Source organism: Muscardinus avellanarius (genome assembly GCF_963383645.1).
Source record: "Muscardinus avellanarius genome assembly, chromosome: 5".
Classification (NCBI taxonomy): domain Eukaryota; kingdom Metazoa; phylum Chordata; class Mammalia; order Rodentia; family Gliridae; genus Muscardinus; species Muscardinus avellanarius.
Genome location: NC_137790.1, coordinates 105,958,485 through 105,974,168, shown reverse-complemented (window position 1 = coordinate 105,974,168; position 15,684 = coordinate 105,958,485). Strand labels below are relative to the sequence as shown.

General features: G+C 44.8%; 1 protein-coding gene across 1 annotated transcript in view; it reads right to left on the bottom strand.

Moving 5' to 3' along the window:
• Nucleotides 1-15,181, bottom strand: part of LRRC31 (leucine rich repeat containing 31) — a gene marked incomplete at its 3' end in the record, with an annotated part of 29,772 nt that extends 14,591 nt beyond the window's left edge. The window contains exons 1-5 of the mRNA XM_080695634.1: nt 15,043-15,181; nt 9,144-9,311; nt 5,742-5,909; nt 4,942-5,109; nt 2,087-2,254 (exon numbers count right to left, since the gene is read on the bottom strand). Coding sequence (XP_080551760.1) covers nt 2,087-2,254; nt 4,942-5,109; nt 5,742-5,909; nt 9,144-9,311; nt 15,043-15,166 — 796 coding nt within the window. The 5' untranslated portion in view covers nt 15,167-15,181. The remainder of the gene's footprint in view (nt 1-2,086; nt 2,255-4,941; nt 5,110-5,741; nt 5,910-9,143; nt 9,312-15,042) is intronic.
• Between the last annotated feature and the right edge of the window lie 503 nt (nt 15,182-15,684).

Genomic DNA, 15,684 nt, shown 5'->3' with positions numbered 1-15,684 from the left:
CTGTGGGTCTTGCTAAATTGCTGAGGTTGGCCTTGAACCTGTGATCCTCCTGTCCCAGCTTCCTCAGGACTGGGATGACAGACATACACCACTGCCTTCAGGACAGTCAAGGAATCCTTAGCTACCAAGGCCATTTGCCAGTGTCAGTGGTTCTGACCTAGATAAGGAAGGCTCAGGTGTCAGTGTCCTGGGGGTGGTCATCCACATCCTCCAGCACTTTCATCTCCCGCTGAGTAACAAGGCAAGATGTGGTATTTGTGTTATTTTGCTTTATCAAGGGAATCTGGTGGCCTGATAACCCATGATGTCTCCTTAGGCCTGACTCACAGGCTATGACAAATGAAGGGAATGGTGATACCCCATAATACTCCATGCAGGGCTCAACAACTATTTTTCTTTAAAATCTTCATGAAAACCTTGAACTCAGCTGGGTATGGTGGCACACACCTGTAATCTCGGTACATAGGAGGCTGAGGCAGAAGGATCACAGGTTCAACAGCCTCAGCAATGCAGAGGCTTTCAGCAACCCAGCAAGACCCTATTCTAAACAGAAACAGAAGAAGGGCTGACGGTTATTCCTCGGAAGTAGAATGCCCCTGAGTTCAATCCCTAGTGCCACCCAAACCAAAACAAACTCTTTGAACTCTTGAACTCTTCTCCTTTTCCCAAATCAAAGGATAAGAGTCTAAGAAATAATTTAGCAGATGGGTCTAAAAGATAGACATTAAATTTAAAAACCTATTTTGTACTAAAAATTGTTCTAAAAAGTACAATTGGGCTGGGTGTGGTGGCGCACACTTGTAATCCCTGCGCTTGGGAGGCAGAGACAGGAGGATTGCGCTGGTTTGGAGCTAGCCCTGCTGGCTTAAGAGACCCTGTTTCCAAAAAATAAAAAAGTATAAAATAGGTCTGGGAGTGTAGCCCGGAGGTAGAAGGGCTTGCAGGAACCCCAGTACCACCAAAAAAAAAAAAAGTACAATTGGTTGCTGTTCATTAATTCATTCACATAGTCAATATGCATATACTAGGTGCCAACTACATGCAGAAGCCTGTGCTCGAGCAATGTGCAGATGCTGAATGAGAGCATCCCTATCCTGGAGTTGCCCGTGGACTGAAGAGATCAAGAGCAAAATATAAATATAAATTAGCATTTATATATATTAGAAAATATAAATTAGCATTATTTATGTTGGGTAATAAAATTATGGATAATTTATTCTTTTTACATTTATTTTCTAAATCTTTTAAAGCACATACACACACTTTCATGATTACTAAAAATAAGCTCTAAAATGCCTGGCTCTGAAAAGGCCAGGTATTTATGGTATGATATACCCCAGTCTGCAGGGACAGCGGGACCAGAGCAGCGTCAAGCAGAAGGGGCTGTAGAGAGGGAATGCAGGGTGGTGAGGAAGAGAGAAACCATTTGGGTTTTTGCAATATTCTAGGTGTGAGACGGCAGAGCCAGAGCCAGAATAGGAGGGGGCCAAATGATGAGCCACGGCCAGAGGTCAGATGTACCTGAGGATTTATTGGGCCACAGATGAACCCTAATCTCAAGGCTCTGCTTGCTATGAGAAGTTGCCCTTGATGTTCTATGTTGCAACTACAGGCCCATGTTTGTGGTAGGAAAATGAGTATAGTTTCCTAAGGTTGTCATGTTTACCCATCGTGTGCCACCCCTGGCTCTTTTTCTTATAGTTTCATTTGTCACCGGGTTGGCTCAGCCTGGCAGTTCAAAAGCCTCAGCAATTCAGCATTTCTCTATGTCCTTGTTTGTAATCGACTTTGTGACACAAAAAGATGCGTTGCTAACCAGTAACATCAATTCAAAGTTTGCTCCTTCTAGTGCCAAACCTATCGTTTACGGATGTGTGTGGGAGGAATTTGGATCCACTAACATTCACTGAGCACTCAACACATGCCAAATACTGTGTTGGTGCATTCACAGAACTTTCATGATTTGAGGATCCCAGTCAAAGAGCTCATACAAGATAGATTGAGGTGTACATCTCAAGGTTTCCAAGTTCCCAAATACATGCCGAGGCTCCCAAAGTGTCTCCTTTGCTGTGCAGCTCGTACTTACTCAGCGATGCCACGTCATCCACGGTGAGCGAGCACTGGTGAAGGTCCAGGGCTTCCAAATGATTAAGCATAACCAGCTGAGCTGGCGCCTCTTCGAAACCTCCACCCAGCTCCTTATTGCAGGAGAGATCTAATCTCCTCAGCTCGCCCAGGCATCTAAAAGCAGCATCTACAAAGACAAAAGTCTCATTTGGGCTCATTGCAAAGCAGTAGGAAGACTCGTAAACATAGGAGAGGCGGTAATGCAGGACAACAGCGGGGCGAGTCCACTGGGTTGGCTAAAGCCACAAGGAGGAATCACTATGGACTTCCTGCCAGCTGGCCCTGTATGGACCCGACTGTGATTGCACACACCCACTCCCTGATCACATGGACTGCAGGTAGTTCCGATCTCAATCCTACAACTATGCTTTGTGCAGTTGTAGGGGTTGAACCCGGGGACATTCTACCTCCGAGCAATAGCACAGCCCTTTTTATTTTTTGTTGGTTTGGAAACAGGGTCTAACTAAGTGGCTGAGGGCCTTGCTAAATTGTTGAGGCTGGCCTTGAACCTGCAATCCTCCTGTCTCAGCTTCATAGATACTGGAGTTAAGGTTGTGCCACCACACCGGGCTGGGACTATACTTGAGTATTGCAGTTTGCATAGAATCTTAGGCTTACTCAGGCTGCCTTGAGAAGGATATTACAGGCTCTGTAAGTTGAAGGGAAACAAACACGATGTCATTTTATATAATGGGGATGCTTTACACAGGGGCGTAAGTTTAACATGGACACTGTTGAAGCCGTTATTTTCATCAGTTTGATTCCTTCCTGGTACTGAGCATAAAATTATGCTTCCAAAATAAAGTTCTCATATGGTTTTAAAAAAGCAATAGAAAAGCCAGCCATTGTGATACACGCTTGTAAGCATAGTACTTGGGAGGGTGAGACACGGGGATCGCAAGTTTGGGGTCAGCCTCAGCTACTTAGTGAGACCTTGTTTAAAAATAAAGAATTAGCCAGGCGTGGTGGTGCATGCTTGTAATCCCCGCGCTTGGGAGGCTGAGACAAGAGGATTGCACAGGTTCGAAGCCAGCCTCAGTTGCTTAGTGAGGCTCTCAGCAACTTAGTGAGACCTTGTTTCCAAATAAAATGTAAAATAGGTCTGGGAGTATAGCCCGGAGGTAGAAAACCTCCGGTTCCACCCCCAGTACCATAAATAAATAAATAAATAAATAAATAATAAAAATAAAAAAAATAAAAATAAAGAATAAAAAATATGGCTGTGGGTGTAGCTCAAAGGTAGAATGCCCCTGGGTTCAATCCTTAGTACTACCAGGGGGAAAAAAAAAGCAACAGAAAAACTGCCAGCTTTAGTATCACAAAGCCCTTTTTATTTGCCCAGTATCTACCTCATATCATACCATAAATACCTGGCCTTTTCAGAGCCAGACATTTTAGAGCTTATTTTTAGTAATCATGAAAGTGTGTGTATGTGCTTTAAAAGATTTAGAAAATAAATTTAAAAAGAATAAATTATCCATAATTTTATTACCCAACATAAATAATGCTAATTTATAGTTTCAAAAATTTTATTGGTGCATTGTAATTACACATCACAGTGGGATTCAAAGTGATTCACTTGTACGAGCACACAGCACTTGGTGGGTTCCCTCCATATCCTACCCGCTCCTCCTCCTCCCCCTGTACGTGTTGGTGAGACTGGTAAGGACACCTTCATTATGGACATCGCATCATTTGAACGGTTTCCTTCTCCAGACTCCTTTCCCACCTCGACACCCTCCCCTCCCCTCCCACTCTTCCCCTGGTCTCTGCTCGCTTCTCGGGTGTCCCTTTCGTTTCCTATTTTCTATCTAGCTTCCACATATGAGGGGAAACATATGGCTGTTGACTTTTTCTTTTTATTTTCTTTTGGAGTTCTATGGATGGAACCCAGGGGGCATTCTACCTCCGAGCTACACCCAGCTCTATTTTTTATTCTTTATTTTGAAGCAGGGTCTCACTGAGTTGCAGAGAGCCTCACTCTCAGTGAGTATTGGAGGCTGGCTGTGAACCTTTGATTCTCTTGTCTCAGCCTCCCAAATGCTAGGATTACAAGTGTGCACCACCATGCCCGGCGGCTGTTGACTTTCTGAGTCTAGCTGATCTCTAGCCATTTTTATTTTTTATTTTGAAACAGATTCTTGATAAGTTGCTGAGGCTGGCCTTAAATCTGCAATTGTCCTGTGTTAGCCTCCCAAGTACTGGGATTACAGACGTGTGCCACCACACTCAGCCCCACAGTCCCTTTGAGGGTGCGCCCCAATGACCTAAGATCTCTCCCTGGGTACCATGCCCGGCTTTGACACCTTGTTTCAAAATAAAGGACAAAAAATATAGGGCTAAGGGTGTAGCTCAGAGGTAAAATGTCCCTGGTTCCATCCCCAGTAAAACACACACATAATAATCATAATAATCATAATCATAATCATAAATATTTTTTGTGGTACTGGGGATGGAACCCAGGGACATTATACCTTTGAGCTACATCCTTTGCCCTACTTTTTAAAAATTTTCTACTTTGAAACAGGATCTCACTGAGTTGCAAAGAGCCTCACTCACTTAGCATAACATCCTCTGGTTCTCTCCCTGTTTCTGCAGAGGACATGACTTTGTTCTTTATGGCTGAGTAGCATTCCCTTGTATGTACAGACCACAGTTTCTTGAGCCGTCCACCATCTGCTGACAGACACTTTATATTTTGTGGTATTTCTTATTGACTTTTAAATATATATACTATATGTCATACATATTGATGATATGTGATGTTTAGTATTACATGTACATAAATCTTAAGTTCAGCCATTGCTAACTCACCCAGTATTCTGATGCTCGTTTGTGATAATCCACACAAGTGCAACTTTAGTGCTCTCAGCTGGGAGGTGCATTTCAGTCCCTGAGCAATGCTGTATAGACTGCTGCCGATGCTTCTGTTCATGGACAGGTCAAGCACGCGAAGACTTTGCAGGCTAGGGAGCAGCTGGCCTGGAAGGCAGAGAGCCACACAAGAGGAGCAACACTGTGAGAAGGCGTGAAGTCCAGGCCAAGCAGAGAGGGAACTCAACTTCCTGTGATCTGGGGATGGAGTGAGCTCCCCTTTACATACAGTGTAAGAAGCCCCATGTGGTGGCACACACCTGTCATCCCAATACTTGGGAGGCTGAAATAGGAGGATCTCAGGGTTTTTGTGTGTGTGTGGTACTGGGAATGGAATCCAGGGACTCTTCTACCTCTGGACTACACTCCCAGACCTATTTTATATTTTATTTGGAAACAGGGTCTCTTAAACCAGCTGAGGCCGGCTTCGAACCTGCACGATCCCCCTGCCTCAGCCTCCCAAGCGCTGGGATTACAAGCATGAGCCATCACGCCTGGCGGGATCTCAGGTTTAAGGTCAGCTTCAGCAGGACCTTTAAGGTCTTGCTAAGTTGCAAGATCCTGTTTCAAAATTTAAAAGAGAAAGGCTGGGGGTAGAGCTCAGAGGTATAATGCCCCTGAGTGCCAAATATATAAGTAAACACAGGGTAAGAAAAAATAGCAAACTTAGATTCCCAAGCTATGACTTGTGGGTCTCTTCACATTTTTTCCTGGGAAGGATGCTTCCAAATTCCACTTACCCACAAAGGCCCCATCTTCTGGAGTGAGGGCACAGTCCACCAGCTCCAGCATTTGTATCTTGCTCCCTGTGGGGAATTTCTGGAGAATCAAAGGCAAGTTTCCTCCCACTTCACTATTCCAGGACAAATTTAGCTCTTCAAGTTCAGGTATCATTTCAAGTGCTTCTCCTATAACGAAATAGCCCGAAAATTCAATGGATCGCTACTAAGAAAATTAAGAAATTCATTTCAAAGTCAGTACAACATATATATGGAATGGGGAAGGGAGATCAGTCCTCGACGCAGGATACACACGAGGGAAACGCACTTCCGCCACGTGCAGTGTCAATCTTCACACCAAGCAATCAAGGGCACTGGGCAGACCCCTTTGTCCAGAAGCCTTGCTCCCACTGTGGGCACGGGGCTGGGCCTTTCCCAGGGCGCCTTCATTCCAAGGGCGAGGGCTTTGAAGTCCAGGAGCTCCTTGCTGAAACGCATATTCTCTAGGAGTTATGACGCCAGGACTGGACCGGCGTCATCTGGCGGGCCACTGCCAGTCAGCCTGGGGCGCCTTTCTGTATCCCAAGTGTCCTCCAGGGTCAGAGAGAAAGAGTGATGATTGATTAGTTTTGTCTGCAGTGGACCTGGTACTGGAGAGCCATCTAGCACTAAGCAATTATAAGAAGGGTAACAGTTTCAAAATGCCTCCAGACTTGTGTTATCAAGAGACCACTTATTCTTCCTATACCCCATTTGCCATTAAGGCCAAGTAAGAAGGACAGAGTGTGCGTGATAAGCAAGCCCCTCCCTACGGGAGGATGCAGAAGCTCTTCCAAAGAGGACAGCTCTGGTGGAGGGCGGAGCCTGGGAGATTCTGAGTGACCAGTGCAGAGGCGCTCCTGGACCAGATAAGGTGGACATGGATCCCGGGGCAGAAATCCCACTTCTGACTTCCTAAGGTTGAAGGATCATGAAAATGATCAGGCGAATCACAGAAAACAAATTCGTCTTTCACATCTAAGTTATGGTATGTGAAATTTGAGAATGCTGCGTAATAACCAGCTACTAACTGGTGGGGCTGGCTACCTTGCTCAGGTATCCCACAGAAAGGTGGTTTGAGTGGAAGAATAAGAATGTGGAGGAAGGAACTAGCAGTTACTGAGCACCTGCTATGTGCCAGGCCACAGTAGGCACTTTTCAGAAATTATCTAATTCTTACACTTTTTTTTAGAGAGATATGCCCATTTCTGAAGGGTGTGTGTGTGTGTGTGTGTGTGTGTGTGTGTGTGTGTGTGTGTGTTGCTGGGGATTGAACCCAAGGGCATTCTACCTCCAGGCTATACCACCACCCCGATTTTTTTTCTTTATTTTGAAACAGGGTCTCACTTAGTTGTGGAGGGCCTCACTAAGTAGCTGAGGGTGGCTGTGAATCCAGATCCTCCTGTCTCAGCCTCCCAAGAACTGGGATTACAAGCATGCGCCAGCTCATTTATTAGTTTTAAAAAGTCTGAGGGCCAGGAGTGGTGGCACACTTATAATCCCAGTACCTTGGAGGCGGAGACAGGAGGATTGCAAGTTCTTGGCCAGCCTCAGCTACTTAGTGAGGCTCTCTGCAAACTTAGTGAGACCTTAGTAGAGTGCCCCTGGGTTCAATCCTCGCTATTGCAGAAAACAAACCAACAAATATGAATTTCAGAAAGATTAAATTATTTGTTCATGTTTACAAATGGAGCTAGAATTTGAATGAAGATCTGGCCAACTCTGAGATATATAATGTTTGTCCTCAGCTGTAGAAAGGGTAGCCAGGGACATCAGCTGGCCCCCAGCTACCAGAGACTAACAAGAGAAGACAACTGGCAACAATTGTGTTAACAGGAGCCAGGCCTGGGGGCACACACTTGTAATCCCAGCATTTGGGAGGCTGAGACCGGAGGATCGCAGTTCAAGGACAGCCTCAGCTACTGAGTGAGGCCCTGTTTCAAAATTAAGAATAAAAAGTAGGACTTGGGGTATAGCCTGGAGGTAGAATGCCCCTGGGTTCCATCCCCAGTACTACCAAAAAAAAAAAAAAATTGTGTTAATAAGCTGGGTGTGGTGGCATTTGCCCATAATCCCAGCACTTAGGAGGCTGAGACAAGAGGACTACAGGTTTGTGGCCAGCCTCAGCAACTTAGTGAGACCTTCTGCAATTTAGTGAGACCCTGTTTCAAAATAAAAAAATAAAATAGGCCTGGGTGTACCTCAGAGGTAGAATGACCCTGGAATCAATCCCCAGTACCACACACATACACAAAAGAATTGTGTTAACAGAAATCTTTAAAGAGATGTGAACACTCAAAGTAAGTCACCAAAATAGGAAGCTTCAGACCAAAAGAATAAAAAGTATTCATGACATTTAGTAAATAAGCAATCATTTTAGCAAAGCAGTCAGGTAAGTAGTATGGCTTTATATAGATTTTATCCAATGTATATCATATTACCTAACTTAATCGAGGCTCAAGTTCTACTTACTTTGGGTTAAAATCTTGTTTTGATCAAGTTTTATGTATATATATATATATGTGTGTGTGTGTGTGTGTGTGTGTGTGTGTGTGTGTAGGAAAATAGAAGAGAAAGTATTATTGTGAATTTTGAAAATATCTTAAATAGCTGGCATAGTGGTGCACACTTGTAATCCCAGTACTTGAGAAGCTGAGACAGGAGGATCATAGATTTGAGACTAGCCTGGCAACACAGTGAGCCTTCAGCATCTTAATGTAATACTGATTCAAAATAAAAGAATGAAATAGACCTGGGAGTTTAGCTCCGGGGTAGAATTCCCCTGGGTTCCAACCCCAGTAACACATACATATACACAGGGAAGGAAGGAAGGAAATATCTTAAATATTACCTGCTCCAACTCCTCTGTTTTATAGAAGAGGTAACTGTGCCCTGCGGTGAACCAGCATGACCCTGACCTTATTTAAACTTCGTGCAAGTGGAACTGGGTCAGCCTCGTTGCCTTCCGTGCCCACAGGGGTTAGAACAGTGCTCAGTACAGGGTTGCTTGGCTCTTGAGCGGTTTTCCAAGTGCGCAGCCCAGCACTGCACCACTTGGTGCCCTTGACCAGGATCGCCACACAGTAACAGAAATTGTGTGCTCTTGGGGGTGAACTACAATGCTACTTCCAGGGAAACTAACCCTTTTTCTCTCTCCCTTTTTTCTGGGTGGGGGGGATACTAAAGATTGAACCCAGGGGCATTCTACCTCTGAGCTATACCCCCAGTCCTTTCTAGTTTTTATTTTGAAACAGGGTCATGATAAGTTGCTGCCCTCACACTTGGGATCCTCCTGTCTCCGCCTCCCAAGTACTGGGATGGGGATTACAGATTGTGCTATCACACCCAAGCGGGAAGCCGCCTCTTATGGGACATTCATCATACCTAGTGCTTGAACATCCTCAGTGGTAAGTCTGCAACTACCCAGCCGCAGGATTTTTAACTTGCTGGTCACGTGCATTTGCTGAGTGATGGAGTGAAGGGTCCCACCTACAAAGTCATTCCAGGAAATATCCAGTTCCTCCAGGTTTGGGAGCAAAGGCAGCAAAGCAACTGGAAGTGAACAGACGAAAATGCAGATTTGTATGTGTGGTTTGTGACTTGTAGTCAACAGAATTCCTGGCCTAAAGATGCCCATCAACGGATGAATGGATTACAAAACTGTGGGATATGTACACAATGGAATTTTACTCAGCCATAAAGAAAAACACAATTACATCATTTACAGGGAAATGGATGGAACTGGAGGACATTATGCTAAGTGAGATTAATCAGTCACAAAAACCAAGAAATCGGATGCTCTCCCTAATATGCGAAAGCTAGGGAGAAAAGGGGTCATAGGAGGAACTCTAGACAAAGAAGGAGACACTATAGATGGGCAAATAGGGATGGGAGGGGGAAGAGGGAAACTCTCTAATGAACATGACGTACTTAAAAAACATATCAATATCAGTCACCAAGCCAAACACGAGAAGGGCACGGGGGAGGGACTGAGCGTGGGAATTGGGTAGGGCTGACTGATGTGTGCATGTATGTCTCCACCATCATGCATCCCATGAAGATGTATGAATGCATCAATAAAAACATGAAAAAAAAAAAAGAATTCTGGCCTACATGCTCAGGGCATAGCTGTGCATGGCCACAGACTTGTTGACTTTCAGCAAAGCAGGGATCTCTTGGCTGTGGAACTGGAGAAACTGTAACACTTAGCTTTCATATTTTTGGGGTTGTTTTTCATTTCTACCAAACAACTGTACCCTGAAAACCCAGTGGGTTTGCTGAAGACTCCACAACATCTCTTTTCTTGTGGCTGAACCTGGCTGTAGTAATTTTACTTTTGCTGCTGCTGCCATGGTGACTACGATGTGTACCTTGTTCTCTTATTTTGCACACCCCCTGACACCTCTTACCTGTGGGATCCTTGGGCTGAAGGGCTGGGAGACCCGCAAAAAAAAAAATGTGAATGTACAGCTGGGCATGGTGGCACACACCTGAAATCCTGATATTTGGGAGTCTGAAACAGGAGGATCACAGGTTTGAGGATACCCTCAGCAAGTAGTGAGACTCTCATTGACCTGGTGAGACCCTGTGTGGGTACTATGAGGCCTGGCCAGAGAAGGCTGAGAGCAAAACCAACTCTCTCTCTCTCTCTCTCTCTCTCTCTCTCTCTCTCTCTCTCTCTCTCTCTCTCTCTCTTCTCCGTGGTGCTGGGGATGGAACCCAGAGGCTTTCTACCTTCAGGCTACACAGTCAGACCTATTTTATAATTTATTTGGAAATAGGGTCTCACTAAGTTGCTGAGAGCCTCACTAAGTAGCTGAGGCTGGCTTTGAACCTGTGCGATCCTCCTGTCTCAGCCTCCCAGGCGCTGGTATTACACCCCTTAAAATCCCTTAATCTGTAAGGAAGGGGCTTCTGACTCCTGTGGACACTCTTTCTGATTCAGTTTTCCTTCCAGGCTTTATTCCAAATAAACTAGGTCTGCTTTATTGAGCTGTGTGTTCCTTCTACCTCTGAGCTTTATCTCCAGCCCTATTTTTTATTCTTTATTTTGAAACAGGGTCTCTAAGTAGTAGCTGAGGCTGCCCATTAACCACAATCCTTATGGCTCAGCCTCCCAAATGCTGGGATTACAAGCGTGTGCCACCACACCCAGCATGTGTGTTAAAAAATATATCCCTCTATTTCCTAACACCCTGTTTCAAAAATAAAAAATAAAATAGGGGCTGGGGTGTAGCTCAGAGGTAGAATACCCCTAGGTTTAATCCCTGGTACAAAAAAAAAAATTAACTTGCTATCTACAGAAACAATTCTCAAAGAGCACATTTATCTCCTGAATCAACAGGACACGAAATGCTGGAGGAGACAAGCATTTCTGCATCTCTGGGATTTTTTCCCCCTCTTCAGTACTGGGGATTGAACCCAGGGCCTTCTACCTCCAAGCTATAGCTGCAGCCCTAGTTTTTATTCTTTATTTTGAAACAGGATCTCACTAAGTTGCAGACAGGCTCACTAAGGAGCTGAGGCAGGCCGCGAACCCGTGATCCTCTTCTCAGGCTCCCAAGCACTGGGATTACAAGTGTATGCCGCAACCCCTGGTTGAAATCTCTGGATGTTAAATGGTGGCAGGGTTAGAAGCAGCACGTTGGGCTTCTGTAGTTTAGACCCAGCAAGTTCCAGGCCCTTCAAAATTCTGAAACATGGGTCTGGTGAACAACTTTCTTTCTATTAGATGCAAAGCACTTCGACAATTGCAGCATACTCACCACCATCAAAATATTTTAAAGAGTAAAATGCTATTAAATATACTTGTTTTTAGCCGGGCACGGTGGCGCACACTTATAATCCCAGCACTTGGGAGGCTGAGACAGGAGGATCACACAGGTTCAAAGCCAGCCTCAGCTACTTAGTGAAGCTCTCAGCAACTTAGTGACACCCTGTTTCCAAATAAAATATAGAAATAGGTCTGGGAGAATAGCCTGGAGGTAGAAGGTCCCTGTATTCCATCCCTAGTACCATAAATAAATAAATAAATCTTTTTTTGTTTTTCTTTTTGGTGGTACGAGGGGTGGAACCCCCAGGGGCTTTCTACCTCTGGGCTCTACTCCCAAACCTATTTCTATATTTTATTTGGAAACAGGGTCTCACTCAATTACTGAGAGCCTCACTAAGTAGCTGAGGCTGGCTTTGAACCTGTGCGATCCTCCTGTCTCAGCCTCCCAAGCGCAGGATTGATTACAAGTGTGTGCCACCATGCCTGGCTTTCTTTTTCTTTTCTTTCCTTTTTTATTTTATTTATTTATTTATTTATTTATTTATTTATTTGCAGAATTGGGGATTGAACCTAGAGGCATTCTACCTTAAAGCTATACTCCCAGCCCTATTTTTTAATTCTTTATTTTGAAACAGGGTCTCACTAAGTTGCTGAGGCTGCTATCCTGCTGTCTTAGGCTCCCGAGTACTGGGATTATAAGTGTGCACCACCACGCCCTGCTACACTTGCTTTTCAAGCATTAGCATCTAATTGTCTCATAACCTTTTACTCCAATTGTTTTAATTTATAAAGAAAATCAAATCTTCCTGTTATGACCATCCACAGAACATGGGCCAGTCCGAATCAGCTCCAACCAGAACCCCTGCTGGGTTGTTAAAAACAGAACTCTGAGGCCCCTCTGAGATTGGTTTGACTCAGCAGGTTTGGGTTGGACTCAGGATCGCATTTTTAGGAGATGTGCAAGTCACTGACCACAGGCTCTGAGAACCACAGGCTTACAACTCGTGTGTGTGTGTGTGTGTGTGTGTGTGTGTGTGTGTGTGTGTGTGTGTTGCTAGGGATTGAACATAGAGGTATTTCACCTCCAAACTATACCCCTGTCCTTTAAAAAAATATTTTTGTTTGTTTTGAAACAGGCTCTCACTAAGTTGTTGACAGTCTCACTCCATTGCTGGGGCTGTCTTCAAACCTGTGATACTCCTGTTTGAGAGTATCCTAATGGTGTGCCATGGTGCACCTGTAATGCCAGTACCTGTGAGGCTGAGACCAGAGGATCACAGGTTTGAGGCCAGCCTCAGCAACTTAGTGAGACCCTTTCAAAACAAAAGATAAAAAAGACTGGGTGTATAACTCAGTGGTAGAGTGCCCTTGGGTTCAATATCCAGTACCAAACAAATACATAATTAAAAGTAAAACAGAGAACTATCCTGGATTTTGATTATAATACCACTATGAGCTGAACATTCCCACACCCCACTTCCATGCATGTGTTGAAACCTAATTCCCAATGTAATAGTCCTAAGAGGCCTTCAGAGGATAATTAAGTCCTGAGAGTAGAGGGCTCATAAATGGGACGAGTGCCTTCATAAAAGAGGCTTCAGAGAGCTTGTTCGCTCCTTCTGTCATGTGAGGACGTAGCTTCAAGGTGCCATCTACAAACTGGAAGAGGCCTCATTACAGCAAATCACAATGCCGTGAACGTCCCAGCCTCCACACCTGTGAGTAGGTTTCAACTGTTCATCAATTAACCAGTTTCTAAGACATTCAGACCAAACCGAACAAAGAAACAGTGAGAGACCACCTCACTCAGAATGAAGTTTGTTATCTGTAATCCCAGTATTTGGGAGGCTGAGACAGGAGGATCACAGGTTCAAGACCAGCCTTAGCAACTTAGTGAGACCCTATTTCAAAACAAAAAATAAAAAAAGGTCTAGGGGTGTAGTTTGGAGGTAGAATGCCTCTGAGTTCAATCCCCCTTACCCATCCCACCTCACACACATAAAAGATGCAGTTTGTTGACACCTCCTATTTGCAGACATATGCAATCTGATTAAAGGTTTGTTTTAAGGTAATGGAGAAAAAGAGAGTGAAATAAATGGCGTGGGGAGGGGTCTTCACAACCACGCAGCCACAGAGGTATTTTTTTTTTTTTTTTACTAGTAGGTATATTTTTGTTTATAAAAGATGTAAAGAAGTCTGGGCATGGTGGTGCACACTTGTAATCCCAGGATTTGGGAGGCTAAGACAGGATGATTGCGGTTTGTAGCCAACTACTTAGTGAGGACCTTTGAAACTCAGTGAGACCCTGTTTCAAAATAAAGAATAAAGCCGGGCGTGGTAGAGCACCCTTGTAATCCTGTGCTTGGGAGGCTGAGACAGGAGGATCACACAGGCTGGAAGCCAGCCTCAGCTACTTAGTGAGGCTCTCAGCAACTTAGTGAGACCCTGTTTCCAAATAAAGTATAAAATAGGTCTGGGAGTATAGCACAGAGGTACAAAAGCCCCTGGGTTCCATCCTCAGTAACACACACACACACACACACACACACACACACCACCACCACCACCAACAACAACAACAACAACAACAACAACAACGAAATAAAGAATAAAAAGTAAGGCTGTGGGTGTAGCTCAGAGGTAGAATATTCCTAGGTTCTATCCCCAGTACCACAATACAATAAAATAAAAATAAATAAAAGGTATAAGGAATAGTTGTTGGAAGTTACGCTATTCATTCCACAATAAAAAACAACCCCAAACTCTTTTAAATCCCCAGTAGGACTCAGTTTTTATTTTGCTTGTGGTACTGGAGTGTTCTACCTCTGAGCTACATCTTCATCCCTGTGTTATTTTATTATTATTATTATTTTGTGTGTATGTGTGTGGTACTGGGGATTGAATTCAGGGACATTCTATCTCTGAGCTATACCCCCAGACCTATTTTTCATTCTGTATTTTGAAACAAGGTCTCACTAAGTTGCAGAGGGCCTCACTAAGTAGCTGAGGCTGGCTGAGAACTGGCAATTTTTCCTGTCTTAGGCCCCAAATACTGGGATTACAAGCATGCGCCACCACACCCGGCTCCTCCATCCCTATTTTGTATTTTGAAACATGGTCTCACTAAGTTGCTGAGGCTGGCCTTAAACCTGGGGTCTTCCAGTCTCAGCCTCCTACGTACTGCAGGGCTTCATTTTATGGATGAGTTCCACGAGTTGATAGCGTCTGCAAGAACAGATGTTTTCTAAGGAGCAAGAGGAAATCACTAGATGGGTAAAATTGCTCAGGAAAAACAAATGCATCAGTTTCCTAAGCTCAGCTCAAATCTTTGAATTCTAAAGAAGGATCAAGCCACTTATTATGGTTTTTTAATAAATAGTGGGGAGCTGCTCTTTCTGAGGTTTTCCAGAACGGCTCAGCCGCTTTGGCTTGCCAGGTAAGTCACGTTTGCCTGCCCATCTCAGGGTAAAGGCCATGCATTCCTCTGTACAAGGTTAACTGCATACAGACCCATTGCCCTCACGTCGGTGGTTGTTAATCCACAGCTGTTCAAGTCTAGACACTTGTCGACGTCCCTTTTGCCCAGCTTCTGCAGGAACTGATCATTTTCCTCCAGCTTGGAGCCCAGATCCATTTCTGAACCAAGAGGCTTAGCTATATAAGAATAGAGAAGATGTGCTGTCAGTGACGGATGCATTAAAGAGAAATGGCCATGACAGGATGAGTGACAGGACCGTGGCTCCTCAGCCGCAGGGAGGAGCCAGTCCAGGGGCAGGCCGGACCACTGGCCGCCCTGGTTTCTCAGCATGGAGGCCGAGTCGTGTTCCCTGGCAGCTGAGCCCAGCGTTGGACACGCTCACTGTTTTCAGAACACATGTACCACTGCTGAAGCAACTCAAATCAGGGGGGAAGCGCAGGTGATTTGCTTCTGGAAACCAAGAGGGTGAAGAAGGAGGAGAAGGATTGAAATCGCCATCAGTGAGCGTCATGTGGCCACAGGGGAGCCAGAAAACCCTCGCAGGTCAGTTTCTGGACCATTCAGTTTGCAAACAAATCCAGAGAGAGTGGAGCCAGGGGGAGCTCACGTGCGTCTCACCTGCAGGAGAATGACTTCAAAAGGCCTCGTCTGTCCTCTGTGAGGGACTGCTGGCA